Raw genomic sequence first — 18,992 nt, forward strand, 5'->3', positions numbered from 1 at the left:
CTGTACGCTTTAGCTTGAAGGTGGTGCAGGTACTATGAGTGAAATTTGAAAATATTTTAGTGAGAACCAGGAAAACTGTCAGGAGACAAAAAGAGAGAGCGTGCAAGGACGGAAAACTGTCAGAAGAAATATTGAGGGAAAGGGTGACGGAAAATATCTTGCTAGCTCAATCACACATACTAAAAACCACCTTCACTAAAAACTACAGCAAAAACACAAACATTCAGACAGTGTCAAAAGCCTTTACAAAATAAATTGTCCAGCTGTATTCCCAGGCCAGTTTACATTTTCACAATTCCATCAACTCAAGTTCCATTACCCACATGCCGTTTTATTGGGGAGGCAAATAAAAAAATGCCTTATTTGACATTTACAATGACATCCATGAGCGTCTTTACCTCCAGGCTTGATGTGCAAACTGTACACAGAGGAGGACCATAGAAAGGTTTACTTGTCCATTTTGATGATCTTATTCATGTATCATTAGATAATGCAATTTGTATATCTTCAATAAAAGGGACACATTATTCATTCAGGTCACAGAAGAGAACCAATGATGACACAATGATAACATACAGTATATGATGGAGGCAAAGACAGAGCTTGGGGCAGAGAGCAATGTCAAGTGGTTGGTGAAGGACAGTTTAAACACAGTCTAAGCTGGGGTGGGGGTGGATATAATGGGGTTTATACGTGACACACAAGCAGAAACATCAGTGAAATTCAGGTTTTGAAATCTCAGGTCAGGAATATTGATGTTCCCAAGACTGATATTGTAATATCTGTAATGGAAAACATCACAGAGAAGGTAAAAGAAACTCAAGATGAGGACCTGAATTAGAAATACTGTATAAACAGCAATAAAACAAACTATTTATACATTTCTTGTACCTCACAATAGTCTTTTAAATTAATACAACTTTTAATATTGAGGTTCTGTTCTCTTGCATTACTACTTAATTTTCTCTATTATTTTTGATTGATTTATAAACGAGGGGGGGGCTACTAGCGGAAACTCAAAAATTCATTCTGGTCTTTAAAGGATTGCTGGGAGGATGGCCATTAAAAAGAATAAGGTTCCAATGAGGAAGGTGAGGACAGTAAAGTGAGCGATAAATACTAAAGAGACAGAAAGAGAGCGGGATAGAATGTGAAGAAGGGACAAGGCGACCAATCAAGAGAATAATCAGCTAGAGATGCCCTCAGAAAATATATTGAATTATTGATAGACTTTCATTATTTAAACAGCAGAACTGCAGTGCATTACCATCCTTTTATTTCCTGTGTCCCCTCTGAACTAAATACACACCCAATATTCAAATTTACTTACATCATTTATTTGGATAATTATGATTTCATCTCTAAATTTGCTGACAAAAGGTAGATAACAGGAAAAGAGCGGATCTATAACAAGTTCTTGTAAATACGGAAGAACTTTAATATTCTACAGTTTTAAAATTAAACTCATAAAGATGTGAGGCTTTTTAAACTGGATATGCCTCACATTTTTATTGTTGAAATATTCTATCTGATGTGCAGAATGCACATTTTCGCACTAGACTAGCAAACCTCGATATGTTAAGACAGACGCACACGATTAAATATTTAATGGCTGGGCAAAGCAAAACTGTGCAAGAGGATTTTGTTGGCACGCCAGCAGAGAATGGATATCTGTGCTTCATCCTCGCTCCCAAAAGGATGCAATTTAGACCATAGGCCTGTATCCAGTGCAAAAAAAGAGGGTTAGTTAGGGCTTCGATATGCCCGAGGTTACTGCTGATGCCGTTTAAGTGGCTAATCAGAATAGCTTCCAGTAAAGAAAACAGATGGTGTTGGCCTGTGGAAATTAAAAACTACTAAGATTCCAAATAAACTGTATCATAGGGTTGTGCAATGTAACAAAGGATGTGTAATGTACAACTTTGTGGGTGTATCGCTGGTGATTTACTAAAAATAATAACACACATGTTAATATCACCTCGCAATTCTTACAAAGAAGGTCAGGATTTAAATACATTCAGAATTCTTCGATTCGATCAAATACACTGAACAGACTTTATATCAGTTAGCTTTTCCCCTGAAGTACCATGACCAAATCAGGGCCCAAGAGATTTGTGCAGTCTGTAGCATATCAATGTCATCTTACACCCTTCATTACTTCGTGCTTTGTTTTTCTCTCACATGTGATGGTCAGAACATGAGAGTAAGACAGCAAGGTTTTTTTTTAGGTCAAATTGCTACTGTAATTCTCCTGTTTTATGTGATCATAAATGATCCTAAAACAGGAAAGTTTTTTCAGGCGATGTGCAGGCTTCTCTCCAGGAGCTGAATTGAATGGCGAGACACAAATGTCTTTGATGGGTGACTGCCTCCTCAGTTCTTTGGTGGTGTGCGAAGATTGTTCTGATCCTTTGACAAAACACATTCTCTAGCTTGTTTTTGTTCATGCGTCTATTAGATCTATAAAGCCATTTGGAGAAATATTTATCAAAATGATGTGTTTATGTAGAGCTCTTTAAGGTGGCTGTTGGTAGTTTACGATTTAAAAAGTATTTCAGAGGACATACATCTTTGATAATTACATCTGCACACGATACACTGTCAAAAAACACTTCCACACTTACAAATAACAGAAATAAATAAGGTAAATAAGAATGCTGTGTGCGGTTTTGATTAGTATAAACAGGCTAGAGGTTAAACTGTAGGCTAGCAATCTTTATGCTAATATAGTATCTGGCCCACAGAGATAGAAGATGAAAAACTATTTGAGAGAGAGTGTGACATCTTAATTACACTTATGATTTCAAAGTCTAGAGATTTCATATTTTTAGAAATGTGTACAATTTGGGAGGAAAATTGTGGAATATGAATAACTTTATAGATGCTACCTACCAATGTCCCAGGAACCAGGGCTGTTTTCAATCTCGCTGCGTCCAATGATGTACCAGACACAGGCCATCCAATGAGCAAGCAGGGCGAACATGGACATAAGGAGCGTGAGCACCACTGCGCTGTACTGCGAGTAACGCTCCAGCTTTTGCAGCAAGCGCAGAAGACGCAACAATCGAACCGTCTTCAGCAGATGAACCCCAAAGTACTAAACACACAGATCAAATGCATAGAGACTTAAAAAGACTAGATACAATAACTTAAGATATTGACTATAAAGTACTACGTGGCACGCAAAAGCATACGTACCACACTGACATTAAAGGCATACAGCAGGTCGAAAGGTAGCGCTGCGATCAGGTCCACAAATAGCCAGGTGGTGACGTAATGCACGCAGATAGAGCGCGCATCATACACCACCTGGCCTGACGTGCTCACGAATGTGGTGCGAAAGTTTAGCAGGATATCTGGCACGGAGAAAATCAAATCAACAGTTAGTATCTCAGAATGTCAGTCCATTTGTGAGAGAAACAACAATGTTGTAAATCAACTTACGCAAAGATCTTTAAGAAAACAGTTGATATAGCTTTTAGTGCGAGAACATTTTTGCTTCTAAATGGTTTGACGATACAAACTGTTCATTTCGCATTATACAACTGTGTGTAATGAGCAGAAACAGATTCTGCCATTAAACACTAACTGCTAATGTTAAGTGAGGACAACAACGCAGCAATAATAAACTCAATGCTTTTCCACACTCTGAAGCTCTGTGGCATTTTAATATAAAGTTAATAGCTGGTAATAATTTTTATCTAACTGATTTTAATAGGAATCTGTTCTTGATTTTAAGCATGGGTCCTCAAACATCTGCGTTGACTAAACTGTCCTTCAGAATGAATTCAGATTTACTCTCATTGTGTTTGAGTCATGCTAGTGATTTTGATTCCAGCTCTGAACAACCGGGAGGTATTTGGCCTTATACAGAGCTACCTCTGTGACAAAAGGCCGTCTAGTATTGGAATGCAGACAGAAATCTGGCACTCCATACTGATAACAGCACACTTCACCAATTTAAAGGTATAGTCCGCCCAAAAATCTAAATTCTGTCATGAATTCCTAATCCTCAAGTTGTTCCAAACTGTATACATTTCTTTATTTAGTTGCACACAAAGAAAAAGATTTGGTAAAATGTTATCAACTCAGATTTCTGGGGCACCATTGACTACCATATCTGTTAGACACAAAAGAAGATATTTTGAAGACTTGCTAGAAGTTGCTAACATTCTTCTAAATATCTTTTTTTGTGTTCAACAGCACAAAGAAATGTATACAGGTTTGGGAATACAGTTCTGAAGTTGAGGAACTCATGAAAGAATTTTCATTTGGTTGGAGTATCCATTTAAACTAAAGAAATCTGGCAGCAACAGGGTTGTGTACTTTGTTTACCAAAACTGAGATCGCACGTTCGTAGCTTGTTCACACAACCATATAACAGAGTCCTGGCACAATAGAACACACAGTTGAATATCACCTATATATACACCATTGTTTTCGGCTAAACTAAGTTAATCTTGACTGTGGAAATATACTTACCTAACATGAAAAGGATTTCCACCAGGATGTCGCTCACGCTCGGTGGACTTCTAGGCGTCGACGACTCGTCCCGCCCTCCAACGACGGTAAAACAGACGTTGTAGGGAACGGTAACTGCTACATAAAAGGTGGCTAAGAGAATCAGCCAATCCCAGCCTGCTTTGAAGGTGCCGTAATGAAGAAGAATGAAGCGGCTCTTCTGTATGGCTGCCACTTTGTACTCTGGGATTGGCGGCTTTTCGCCAAACATGTTCTAAATGACAGCAAATTTTAGATACATTAACTTAATATGTAGAGGTCTATTTGAGACATTCGTAAAGACTGTGATGCATGCAAGCCAGTCACGATCATAGAGCTCAACGAATTCTACTAAGAAAAAAATCATGCCTTAGTGGCGTGATTACAAAACATTACTATCTACAGTAACTAGACTTACAAGGTCACTTTTTACTTCCATCAGTAAAAAGTGACATATTTGATACTATTCTCAGGTTCCATACAAATGCTGTAAATACAACTTGAAGTGTCTGAGATTACACAATGTTCTGTACTTCTGTATTATGACCAGGCAGGAATTCAGTCAGCCTGGAGGAGACAAAAAAAAACGATTTCAGCGTGAAGATGTGTTAGCTTGTCTCTTACATTGTTGATCTTGAGTTTGCTTTTGTCTTGTTTCTGCAGATGTCCAGACAGCTGGTACAGCACAGCTCTACTGCGTCGCCGGTTAGCATTGAAGCCTGGAGGCCGTGTGACCTTGTGCACCTTCAACCCTGTCTCTTCGTCTAAAAAGTGAACAGCCATATATAATTGAACAATAACGACATTTTAGAAGTGACATTATTTTATATATTTAGTGTTTGAATATTAAAGAGTTTACATTTTATATTGTTTTTATATTGTATATATTTTTTATTACACATCTATCTCACACCATCTATTTTAAAAGCACATTTAGTCAGAATAATTAACCATGTAACTGCATTCTTTTCAACTTATATAACTGACTTGATGTTATTGATCAAATGTACCTTTGCCAATATATTGCACATCCCACAGCCAAGTGAAATAAAAGCCAGTGTGAATCATTGGCTCAACCTCAGGATACTTGTTAATGGGGGGGGTTCACATTTCTGTGCCAAGCTTTCCCTCTCTCTCTTTTTCTGTGCCCTGTGTGTGTCTTTTTATTTATTTATTTATTTATTTCTCTCTCTCTCTCTCTCTCTCTCTCTCTCTCTCTCTGTCTCTCTCTCTCTCTCTCTCTCTCTCTCTCTCTCTCTCTCTCTCTCTCTCTCTCTCTGAGAGGAGAGGAGAGGTGTCAGGATTACTGTTAAAGCACCACATGAGATGCTGGCCTGCACTGACACATCCAAAATAAATGACTCAGTACCCAAAAAAGAGAGAGAATGAGACTTATAGGACAGGATGAGGATGATAAATATGACATTGACAGAACCAGGGGTTAAAGGTCCAAGGTAAGAGGTAAAAATATCAGTAATGGACCAAATATTGATCTGCTTTAAATCTGATATGGACAACAGCTTTGTGTGAGAGTTTGGGGTGAGGCATAGTAAAACGAATGTGGGTGTTTGTAAGAAAATAGATAATCATAGGTAGTCAACAGGCTTGAAGGGCAGAGAGGATAATTCTCTCTTTTAAAATAGGTGTTTTTCAACCATTCTATGGGAGGAAGGAATTGGGAAACACCCACTTGATCTTGCAAATCAATTAAACAGATTGAAAAAGGCCTATCCTGGTTTGAAAACCCCAAAACTCCACTTTTGCTACAAAGAACCCGATCTCAATAACTGGAGGCTTGGAACAACATCCCCATCAACCAATCAGATTGTTAGGACTGGGTTGGCAGAAATGATCATTCTTATTGACCAATTCCGTTTGAATTTAGAGGTGGAGATTAGAGTTTGTGTCATTATTGGATGTAAACAAATGGGGTTGATCAAGAAACATGATGGGAAAATCATGGGTATCAACACTCACCTCTTTCTGGGCTCTGTTCTTCATCTTGAACTTTCTTGTTGTCAGTTATGTCCTTATGTGATACTAGAAAGAGCACCACCTCCCCCTTCTCATTCTTAATGGGCACGATATCCAGAAGACACCAGAACTCAGTACCTGGGAACATGAGCATTTAAAACTGAACAAAGACTGTCTATACCGCAGTAGTCAGAAAAACAGAGAAAACAACTTTGCCGTTTTAATAAATTGAAAAGGCAGCACCAAGTTCAGGACATTTTATGATCACTTCCTTTGAAAAATTCTTTGTTTTCCGGTCTGGCAGGAGACACCTCATTACATTCTAGCAGTTGGATACATGACAGAAAATATGTGTCTGATATTCATATGCACACTCAACAGTTGTGTGTGACGGATGTCTGAAATAAGGAGGCAATGTTTTCTTTCCCAATGTAAATTTATGGTAATTAATGTCTACATGAATAACTAATAAGCATGTGGAACACTGTTTACCTCACGCTCGGGGCTATCAACACACAACTAACAGTCTACACCTGTTATAATATTGTGTGTGTTTTTAAACTTAAAAATAACTACAATACTGTAAAAAAGTACATAATGTTACCTCTGAGTGTTGTTTAGCTATCGATTGTCACAATCTTCACACACCATAAGTCAACAAATGATTTGTAATCACCTAAGGTTTGAGGAAGAACACAAGCATTTAAACTGAGCTGTAGCACTGATAGTACTAATGTCTTATTCACAGGTCATCATGCATTTTCATATCACTTAGACATTTAGTTTGCTTAGTTTGCAACTTATATTGTTGATTTGACTGCACTGAGTCTATTGGATATGAACACAAACTGAACTGAGCCAGACAATGACACTACTGTTCTCTGCAGAGCTGCTTTGTAGTGGCTTTATTTGACTTTGTTTTATTTAATATACACAGTGTTTTGATCGTTGGGTTCCTATAAAGGAAACTCAACAACTGAGTCGCAAAATGACACCACTGTTTTTTTACAGAGGTGGTTTATAGTTTATTTGACTTTGTATTTGAATTGAGAAATTCTGCTCTGTACATGTCTGAATAATATCTGAGGTTCCAACAAACCTGGGTTCCTGAAAATGCTCAAGATACGACATTACCGGTTTTAATAATTTTTTTTAGGTTTAAAGATGATAAAGACAGCATCCGTCGTACTATTCTGTGTGTAAAAGGTCTTCAAATTCAATTAGAACTGGCGTATTATACATACTGCTGTGCTTTGAAGTTTGTATCGTTTCATTCCCCTTAGTTGCAAATCTGTATTATTTCAAAGCCGTTGTTTTAAAGCAGCTCCGCAAAAACAATTTGTATTGTATACAGTGCTATATAAAGTTGACTTGAATTGGTGTTTCAATCAAAACTGTTCAATGTTTAGTTTGGGAAACGACCGAAATCAAGAGGAAAGACTGCTTTCTATAAAAATCAGGTTTCATTATATTTCAATCTATGCTATTGTCTTTTTGCAAATAATGTTGCACTGAGATAGATAGTTTAAAAAATATGTTTTATTTAAAGAAATCTCAGTAGCATTTCTTTGAATTTGTCAAAAGTGCTTAAAAATGTTTGCTGGCCATATATTCAGACCATCAGCAATTTATCTGCCTGAACTGCCGTAATGATGTGGGAACATGCAATCCTATATGACAGTCTTCTGATCTTCCATAAGCCAGAGCTCAACCTGCAGGATGCAGAACATGCTAACTTTGTAGACACGTATGCGCGGTTACCTGATTTGAATAATGGGCTTTGCTGAATCCTTCACTAATGCAACACAGACAGTACAGGCAAATAAACCCCACTACCAGTGGGAGCAATTCATTCGTAGTGAATTCCCTTACACCATGTCTACACCGGATGCGGCATGGAGCGATGCGTTGCAACAAAAGATGCTTGATCGCATTAGAACCCATTATAATTCTGTCCACACTGGATGCGCTGGTCACACAAACACATTCATAACATTTTCAATGTCCAGTCTTTGTTGTGTGGTCTGATTGATAATTCTCTCCATCTCCATCCATCCATCCATCTATCCATTTTCTTCCGCTTTATCCGTGGTCGTGGGGGCAGCAGTCTAAGCAGTCTCTCCATTTCATTTAATTTATTCAATTTTCCATTGATTTTTGTCAATGCATCGATTCATATACACCATGAGTCTGCTGGAGCTCTGACATTTTCTCATGCAGTTATTAGACAGGTGAGCTGGAGATGTGGAATACTGTATTTGCGTATGTGTGTGTGTGCGTGTGTTTATAAGCACACATACATGTCTGCAGGTTCCACAGTGTTCCTCAGCTGCTCAACACTATCCCTCAGCATTAAACCATGCCTCATTAAACCAGGATGGGGGGAAACAGAAGGAAAGATGCTTGGTTGGAGTCCCTAATAACACAAACATTTGTGTGCATGTGTGTGCGTGTTTGTGCGCGTGCGTCTCTCCATCACCAAGCCTGTTCATTAGGCACAGCTTGAGTCAAGCAAAGTATAAAGAAATCTACCTTAAGTGAATTAAACAAAGAAAGAATACATTCTATTGGACCAGTGGGTTGAGACCATACATACTAAAATGAAAAATACAATCTAAACAAACCACTTAATGAGGCCTATGAATGACACATGCGATGACATTGGTTAAATAAAATGAATTGATTTGATTAAAAATTGATGAATTAAAAAATGACCAGTTTCTGATTTGACTGCACAATGAATGCAAAATGGTTATGCTGTTTATTGGGCAAAAGGCTCATTTATTCTTAAACCTCAAATCAGAGCTCATTTAACACTGTAAAGCAATAACCATTGTATTTCAAAGCAGCTACTACACACAATTTATGATGAAAGCAATCTTAAGAGCTTCAATCGTAATGAAGTAATTCATTACAGCATCAGGTTTCCAATGAATGTACTGTACACACATAATTGAGCCATTGTGAGGACTGACACGCATGTACACGGCTGTCCCGCTTGAGCTTTGTTCACAAGCCAATACACTGGATATGTTCTTCTCATCTTACAATTAAAATGTCAAGCACATCAATAAAACAGAAGGCAAACAAATACAACCAGTCCTTTAAACGCAATACTGCCAATTTACTTATCCAATTATTTCAGCGTCGCGAAATGATTTAAATCAAAATGATTTCCAATCTTTGTTTGGTATATTGTTTTAGAGGTTTTAATTGGTTGTGTCCGAGCAATTTACTGCGATTTCGAGTCTGTATTTGACAGGTTGTTGAGTTCTTTGTATTACATTAACTGTGGATTGACCATGATTCCATACAACAGCGGCTGGCAACAGAGGGATTGTGCAGCTACAACTATGATCTTCTATTCCCTTTGAATTCAGCACAACCTGAACCCAAGAGTCATGTGAGGCGTGTTCTGCAAGCACCGCAAGGTTTAGAAGTTGTTTCATTGTGCGACAAAGCAACAGGAATGTTTTGACTAATGCACAGAGGCAGCGCGACAGCGGAAACATCTAAAATGCTGCATGGGACTGCAGCGGTTTGTTCAGACAATCAACAATCAGATAGGGAAGAACACACAGATTGCCTATTCTCTTTGAATCCTGCGTGTCCAAAATACAAATCAGCCAACTCACAGGTCCTGAGTGTCTCTTACAATCGGCCAAATGAATGAGTCGGAAAGAATGCTTGTCCTACTGAGCACTCTATGAATTCGAGCATCGGGGGGTAGATCTCCTAGAACCCCTGTTCCACAAACGCTAAATTGAACTGAATCAGGTGACAAATCGGTTGTCACCGCTGCTGGTCTTAGGGAACATTTTGCCCTAAGTGTCTGCCAAATTACCAGAACCTCTAGTGTTTGATAGGGTTTGACAGAGAGGTCGACTCTGTACGTTCACCATGATTCGACATGGTCTCCTGTTACATGGATAAAATTGTTTTCCTAACCGCAGGTGGGTAAATATGCGGCCGGCATTAACCATATGACATGCTGTGCTCTTTCTGTGTATGGTGTTTATTGTGTAAGTGATAAAGCCATTAGACCTCCATGCTGTTGTTTATACGATCCTAGTTATATCATGTTGTTTTCAGGAATATCTGTGTCGGAGAGATGAAGGTGACAGATGCTGAATTAAATTCTATTGTTGTGTGCTTCAGATGCATGTTAGAGAACAAGACAGACGTTTAAAGTGAATTTGAGTGAATAAATTGGTTTGGGAATGAAATGACATTTGTTTGGTTACAAATTCTGAGGTGAAGGCTTAGAAGTTTCTGCTGAAAAAGCTGTTAGAAATCTGTTTTCCTTTTGAGTTATGGTATTACTCACTCGGGTTTCTCTTTTAGGATCCCTAAAAAGTCAAAAACGTAAGTGATATTGATGGTTGATCAAAACATAAGACTACATATAAAGCTACCCTATACTCACACAAACATCTCATAGAGGTCTATCTGATCTCTGCATTTACATCGGCAAAACATATTTTTTTAATGATTGCATTTCTGCAACACGTCTCTGAGATGTCTCTATTTCAGGTGTCATATGTGACCCTGGACAACAAAACCAGTCTTATGGGTAATTGAGATTTTTACATCATCTGAAAGCTGAATAAAACTCAGGAATCTGAGAGTGCAAAAAAATCAAAATATTGAGAAAATGGCCTTTGAAGTTGTTAATCAGGAGCACTGTGGCAGCCTATCCATTCACAAAATTAAGTTTTTATTAGTGGTGGGCCGTTAACGCCGTTAACGCAGTGAGACTATTATCGCGCGTTAAAAAAAATGTCGCCGTTAATCTATTCTCAAAGTTGGGTTGGGAGCTGGGTCTATACTACGCAAGCTATGATGTCTTTCACCTTGATATTTTAGCGCGGATGTATACCAGCTTAACTGCACTGTACGGGGCGAGAACGAGATTTTTAAACTCGCGTGATTCGCGTCATTCGCGGAAGCAGAAGCCGCCTCATCATCTCATAACCAGGGCTTCATTCGCGCCGCCTCATCATCTCATAACCAGGGCTTCATTCGCGCGATTCGCGCAGCAAGTAGGTCTATTGGCTCTTTGCATTAACATATAAATCACTCGCGCTTGACACGCCATTCGCGTTTGGTCTGAACACAACATAACGTTACTGTGAAATTACCGCATCAAACGTGACGTGCTAACATGGATGCAGCTATGAAGCCGCCGGGTTTGCTTCAGGGAATATTAATTTTTAAGAAGCTTCCCAATAGAAACATCGACAAGACTAAGGTTGTTTGCACCTTGTGCAATGCGGAATTGGTTTAAAAAAACACTTTCTCTCAACAGGTAGTGGTCTAGCTTCAGTTGAAACCAGTAAATTTGTATTGAGATCTAATGTATTATGGCTCCTGTATGACATATCGCTTGTTGCTCCCTCACTCTTTGTAAGTCGCTTTGGATAAAAGCGTCTGCTAAATTACTAAATGTAAATGTACTGTAGGAGCTCTTCCAGTCTCAAGTACCACCTAAACGGAAATCATCCCTTAGCTAATGCGGAAGTAAACACAAATTCATCTTATTGAACATAATTTAATTTTCATCACCAATTATCATAGTAGAACAGCTTTCTCAAGCAGTTTGTGATGCATTTTGGAAACAGGAGATGAGCCCCTGGTCTAATGCGCCACCTGGCTTGAGAAACCCGTTCTCAAAGACTTACTTTTAGTCATTATTTGGGTAGCACACATATTCTGAATGCCTTCGGCAGAATTCAAATGAGCCATTTTAATCTAGATTAATCTAGATTAATCTTGGAATTAATCTAGATTAATCTAGATTAAAAAAATTAATCTATGCCCACCACTAGTTTTTATATATTTAATGTAGGAAATGTACAAAATATCTTCATATCTTTGGCTTTTACTCAAAATGTTCCGTGCTACTTAAGACTGGTGTTGTGATCCAGGGTCATATATACATCTCGTAGACGTCTGTAAAATGTTTATGATTTAGAACGTAAAACTGCCTTTTCTTAGACGTTTATCAAATGTTTTTACACAGCAAATGTTTTCCAGATCTTTGGCATATATTTAACAGATGTACATGTGCTATCTGGGTTTATGTAAAAATATTCCCCCTTTGTTTGCTTAGTACCTGTCATAATCACCTGCTTGAGTGCCCTCTTAGGTCTACTGACTAGAGGGTACTCCCTACATCACTGGTCACCAACCCTGCTCCTGGAGATCGACCGTCCTGCAGACTGTAGCTCCAACCCTGCTTCAGCACACCTGTCTGTAATTATCAAGGAAACCTGAACACCTTGATTAGATAGTTCAGGTGTGTTTGATTGGGGTTAGAGCTGAAATCTTCCGGACGGTCGATCTCAAGGAGCAGGGTTGGTGACCACTGCCCTACATCAACCAGACTGTTGCCATTCAACTGGACTACATTGCCCATAAACCATTGCCCGGACTCAGTAGCCATCATTTTGTTCATCATTGTGTCCTGTTAACTGTTGTTTGTATGCTTATTTAAACCCAGTTTTATCAGTCATTAATTGTTTACAAGTCTTTTGTAGTGTCACACTGCAATTCTAAGTGGGCATTTTGTCCGTATATCTGATTTTGTCTTGCCTTGTTCTCTTTTGCATCATTCTGCTTGCCTTTGCCCTGTGGATTTGTTTGCTGTGTTTGGACTGACCACCAGTGTTTGGATATATTCCTTTTCTTTGTATTTTGTCTTCGGATTTCCCCGTTAATAAACTGCATTTGGATCTTCATCTGTGTGTTTTCGAGCAGTTCATTACAGTACCAGTGCTTTTCACATAAATACATGGATTTAAAATGTTGATTTGAGTTTAAATGATTCTGAACAGCATTTTAAAGCTCTAAGAACATTGGAAATCTTAGCTTGAGAACATGAACAACTTTTTATGTAATTTCTTTAACCGTATAATTGCTCTTTTATTTTTATCCCTCCATCAATTTTCTTCACCACTCTGTGTTAATCAATGTCTTTCTCGCCTGTAGCAATACCTGCTTTATAACTCTGACCAATTCACTACATCAAATATTCAGTTCTCGCTAAATCATGTTAGGAAACGCCTTGTTCTGTTCTCCATGTCCACAATGTACCTAAAATGATTTTAATAGTTTCCGCTCCTCTTTTATAAACCTCTGTTCCTGTCTACATGTCAGTTTTCTGTCAAGGGACCAACCTCAAAGCTTGAGCTGCATCACAATTGGCATATTTCTATTTACTAAAGGGATTGTTGCATATCTTTTTTCTTTAATAGCATCTCCTACCTCCTTTTTTGTAAAAGACCAGTTCTGTCTTAAACTCCCGCCGTTCGTCCAGCGCCGCCTGGATCTGTGCCATCAGCTTATCACTGGTCTCAGGTCCATACAGGAAGTGACACGCGCAGCTCTTCTGCATCAGTTCCGCCCGGGCATAGCCGGTGAGCTCACAGAAGCCATCGGAACAGTAAACGATAGGGTAGAGGGACTGGACCTGTGCATTCCCCAGCACAAAGTTACTGTCTGTTTGAGAAAAGAAAAAAGAGAGATAAAAAGAGACACAAAGTCCAACACTAAATATTCTTAGAATGGCCAGAGATAACTGTTAGTGAATGCACAACACTTTTTTTAGACTGACACAGTTTGCAACAAATCCCTTGTTGCAGTAAATTGCTAGAGATGGAGAATCCTAGTTGTCACATACGCACACACAAACCTCACAGGGGGCAAGAAAAGTTCTGCGAATCCCATACCTTAAGGATAGCTTTTAACTCCTACATTCAATTTTTGATTTGTTACAATAAATTAATATATAGAAATAAAGGTGGAGAAATGCTAGAAGAATTCTTATGTAGGGATACATTCATATATAATTAAGTTGTTACTTGAGGTTTTGTATATATAATGCACTAAACTGTATATTTTTTGCATACTGAACACATAACTAAACAATCAAAATTCTGAGCATATACTTGAGCATTGCCGATCTTAACATACAGTAGCCCTGAAGTGTATGGACACTGGATAGCCCATTTCAAATCAAACAGCATTGTTAGTTTTAACTGCAGATCTTGGTTGACTTCATTAGAAAAGATGAAGTTTATAAGGAGATTTATTTCACTCTCAAAAACAACATGATGGCAAGTAGAGCCAAAAACGAATTTCAGACTCCGATCTGAAACTATGAATGATGAAATTAGAACAATTGCTGACTAAAAAGCCTTGCATTGTTCTGTACATTTCCCCTATACACCCATTCCCTACTTCAAACTTCACTGAGGTTCACTTCATGTTCATAGAGAGAGTGACACAGAGAAGAGAATGTGCTTTCCTTTCATTCATAAGCACTCATTAAATCACACCTTATGGCTTCGCATTCAAAACCATATTCGCATCAATCGAATATTTATTGCTTTCTGAGGTGCAAATATTGATCCATCGGCTAGTGGGCGCCTCACTCACCATCTCTCCCTTTCTCTCTCTGAGGTCTTATGTTTAATATTTCACAGGGTGGTGAACGGGAGCAGATTTATCCGTGACTGCCGTATTTAAAGTAGGGCAGCGAGCGGCGGGTTCATTTGTGAGATATAATAATGGAAGTGGAAAGCTACCAATCTAACCCGCCAGACAACAGAGCAATGAAGAAACGTCAGGAGCGCCTTTCAGTGTTTAGTGAGGAAGACGGGGCAGAATGCGATGAGATCAAAAACATCCCTCCTGAGGATGGATGAGCAGACAGGACAGGAGTGAGACGAGCAAACGAGAATAAGTGATGTATTATTTCATTAATGGACAATCACGGTTTCATTGAGGAAAGTGCTTTTCAATGTGTCTTTGCTGGACCTGTGGTTAAGCAAAAATGATGTTTTTTTGAGTCATTTTCACTCTTTTAGGGTTATAGTTTGTGGGGAGTGGGGGGGCTCGTTGGTTGTGGGGACTCATCTGCTGGGGATGTGTGGGTCCGGTTTGGCCTGGTTTTATGGGCGATGTCAGACAACAGAGGAATAAAGCTACAACATGCCATTACTATTTTCCCTGGTTGTTCCTCTGTTTTCTGGTGTCGATCGGGGAGTGGGACCGGGTTGAACCTGCACGGTTTTCGTTGAGTGTCACTTTCTGGGTTTCTGGGATGGTGGGCTCTCCCTCTTCCTCGTGGATATTTGCTCGGTGGCTTTTGGTCAAGGTCACTGAGTGCAGCTATGACACGTCAGAGGGGATCTGGCCCTCCCGGCTGAGCCTGGTTTCTCCCAAGGTTTTTTTCTCCATTAATCAATCATTGGAGTTTGGGTTCCTCGCTACAGCAGGGCAGTGTTGGCTTGCTCACAGGGAGACTGCATTTATGTATTTATTAATTAGATATTATTTATTAGAATGATCTTGCTTGTTCTATAAACACCATGCTCTGTGCTGTGTTTTACCTTTTCTGTTTTTCCTGTTTGCCCGTGTAAAGCTGCTTTGGAACAATGCACACTTGAATTGAATTGACTAGTTCTTTGGAGAAATAAAGGCACAACTGTTCCTTCTTTGACATTATAGTTTTTGCAGACAGATTGTTTAAAGATCTTGAAAAGAAAGGTTCCACTTATAACCAAACAGTGTACTCTTTTTATGGTTCTTATTTACATTTTTTTCATTAGATACAAGCCCAACTGCCCATATTTCCACTGTGTTAAACTCACATCAATCATCGACTGTCGATGCATATAAAGGTGTAAATCTATCAGACACAGCATGGACGGATAACTCTCTCCTCCCATCTGTGTGTCTGCACGCACTGAGTGATTCGATCAATAAATCGCTGTAAGAAATGTTGGTTACTTGTTTATTCTTATTAGCCCCCAATAATAAATGAAGCAGCTCACACTAACAATTGGTTGTGTATGGGTCATAACAAATGTACCTAGTGTTGTTAGAACACGAGTAATGTTGAATATAAGCTGGGTGTGATTATAGTTCAGAGCCCCGGAGATGAAGAAATACATTCTGAATTATTTGCATAAATCTCTGCGGCATTCCTCATAGATTACACAATAGATACAGAAAGTAAACATCAGGGATTTTTCTGGAAAACAATCTTTTTATTTCTTTTTGGTAATTTTTCATTTGATTGTTGCCTCGAGATGATGTCAACAGGGAGATGTATGCACACATCTTTACTATACTGCATTCATCTACTACACAATGATCGCTTTCTCCCTTTCTCAATGGATTAATAAAGTTTAAGACATGGTAGCTTTCATTGATATTTTGACAATAATCTTGATTTGGTTCATTAGTTCTATCTATTTTTCCTATAGTTTTTCCTGTTTTTCTTTTTAATAAGTATCTGATGGGTGTCGATACTGAGCCCATACTTTGAGTTATGAGCAGCTAAACCTTTTCAATTATCTGAATCCATTAAGTGATTCAGATTCATGGTTGTAAACTTCAAACACATTGGACTTTTATTGCTAGACAAGACACATTCCCTAAAGTTTATTGTTTAACGACTTTGCTTTGTAAATGAGAAACGTGATATATTGTTTTACAGGTTTCAAGACCTCAATGCTGATCAGTACAATCGATGTGTCTCTTGCAATTATTCATCACAAATCACTTGAATGTCTCAATTGTCACTTCAAGAGAGCAATGAGATTAAATTTAGGGCAAACAGAGACTTTCCCTTAAAGGGATAGTTCACCCAAAAAGGAAAATTGTGTGATCATTTACTCACCCACAGATCTCATCCCCCATATACTGCCATAGTGTTGAAAATAAATACTATAGGAATCAATAGGGGATGAGATCTGTTTGGTTACTGACTTTCTTCCAAATATCTTCCTTTGTGTTCTGCAGAACAAAGAAATGTATACAGGTTTTAAAACAACCTGAATAAATGAAGACAGTTTCACTCTTCAAGTGTTTTCTTCTTTACATGTTTCTCCTAAAAAAGACCCCAATCTCACAAGTCTCCAAACCTGAAAAGCATTGTATTCTAACTTCATTGAAATACTTCATTGATCTTTTCCAATGAGCAATGAATCAAAATGTGCAAACTGCACATTACATGTTTTATTGTAGAATCAAACTGAATGCATGACCGACAAATAACACTTATACTTATCATGGTAATAAGTGCAATGAATTTAAATAAACAAACTCAAAACATTAAACACAGCAATAACGTATTTTGCAATAAATTCTACAATAAATGAAGCCATTTTAAAGCATTTAGTATTTCCAGCTCTGTTGATGTACACTTTAACACATTTTCCGTTGTAAGTGCAAATTGTTTTTGCTACTATCACCATCGATTTTTCAGCAAACACACATTACTCTTATCAGCAAAAATGTGCACCCGTCACACTATCTCATCTGTGTGCTATCAGAAGAAAATAGACAGTACCATAAACGTTGCAGTTATGTCTACAAGCAACAAAAGCTATCATTTAGCATGGCAATTGTTTAAAATGATGGGTTTAACAGAGCAAGAGCAACAACTACAACACATAGTGAAATATAAGGAAATGTTATTTTTCAATTGCTAAAAAGACAAAATCTCACAGCAACTATTTTACAAGCAGGCTATAGGACTGTACATACAAATTTAAACAATGCCATTTGTGAGTTTTTGTACGTTTTGTTTTCATGCAAGTGACATAGGGTTAGATTATAGGGTTAGACGGATAAGGTTAGATTAAGGTAGGGGGTGGGGCTTCATTATTTTTTTTCTTATGATTGTACAATCCCTGTAACAGAATTTAATAATAACAGAATAGTATTAACAGTTTTAATAACAGAATAGTAAGATAATGATACAGTGATGTCCTCACTCGTCTGATCATGCATATGATCAACTCTCAGCTATAGGGATGACACTCACTTAACCGGAGGACACTCACGTACAACTGCTCGTCTGACGCTTACCCGAAATTAAGACATTAATGTTAATATTTACATTGTCTGGATCATCCCCTATCTCCCATCTAGTGCATTATGTGTCATTTACCATGTAGGACATAATACATGTGTGAATAAGTGGCTGATATAATGCGCCACATCACCAGCTCTGTTAGTGAAGGGGGCGGGTCACGGCTTTGATTGGCCAAGAAGTTTGACGAGAGGCTGAAGTGTAGCTTGATGTCATGGAATTTCAGGTTTTGTTTGAGCGCACGTGCCAGACTGTCAGTTTTGAATGGTTATATCTCCTAGATGCTAATTTTGTCAGCGCTTAATAGCATATCAGTTTATTGACATCCTTGAGGCTCACTCATTTTTTATAAAAGGACAAAAACATTCGTTTTGATTTCACTGGGTCTTTATGAGGCAGTATGATTTAGTTTCCAACTGTTTGGAATAACCTCTGTAAGTTTATGAACACAGAGATGTTTGAGATCTTTGGCTCAAGGCTATTCTCACTCACAGATCAAATACATTTGACAAAATACATATAATTCCATCTGAATTCTGGATGAAAAGGCACAACGTGATTCCAAAAATGACCACTAGCCATCCACAAGTTTATTTGTTCTGTACACTTTGCCTGCGGCTTTGCTTGGGCA

General features: G+C 38.3%; 1 protein-coding gene across 1 annotated transcript in view; it reads right to left on the reverse strand.

The window, feature by feature from the left end:
- The window catches only part of kcnh3 (potassium voltage-gated channel, subfamily H (eag-related), member 3), a 102,859-nt gene that overhangs the window by 28,113 nt on the left and 55,754 nt on the right, over positions 1–18,992 (reverse strand). The window contains exons 2-7 of the mRNA XM_056755661.1: positions 13,741–13,974; positions 6,478–6,612; positions 5,125–5,264; positions 4,483–4,735; positions 3,199–3,356; positions 2,893–3,097 (exon numbers count right to left, since the gene is read on the reverse strand). Of these exons, the coding sequence (XP_056611639.1) occupies positions 2,893–3,097; positions 3,199–3,356; positions 4,483–4,735; positions 5,125–5,264; positions 6,478–6,612; positions 13,741–13,974 (1,125 nt within the window). The remainder of the gene's footprint in view (positions 1–2,892; positions 3,098–3,198; positions 3,357–4,482; positions 4,736–5,124; positions 5,265–6,477; positions 6,613–13,740; positions 13,975–18,992) is intronic.

The sequence above is a fragment of the Triplophysa dalaica genome, chromosome 8, assembly GCF_015846415.1.
Source record: "Triplophysa dalaica isolate WHDGS20190420 chromosome 8, ASM1584641v1, whole genome shotgun sequence".
Classification (NCBI taxonomy): Eukaryota; Metazoa; Chordata; class Actinopteri; order Cypriniformes; family Nemacheilidae; genus Triplophysa; species Triplophysa dalaica.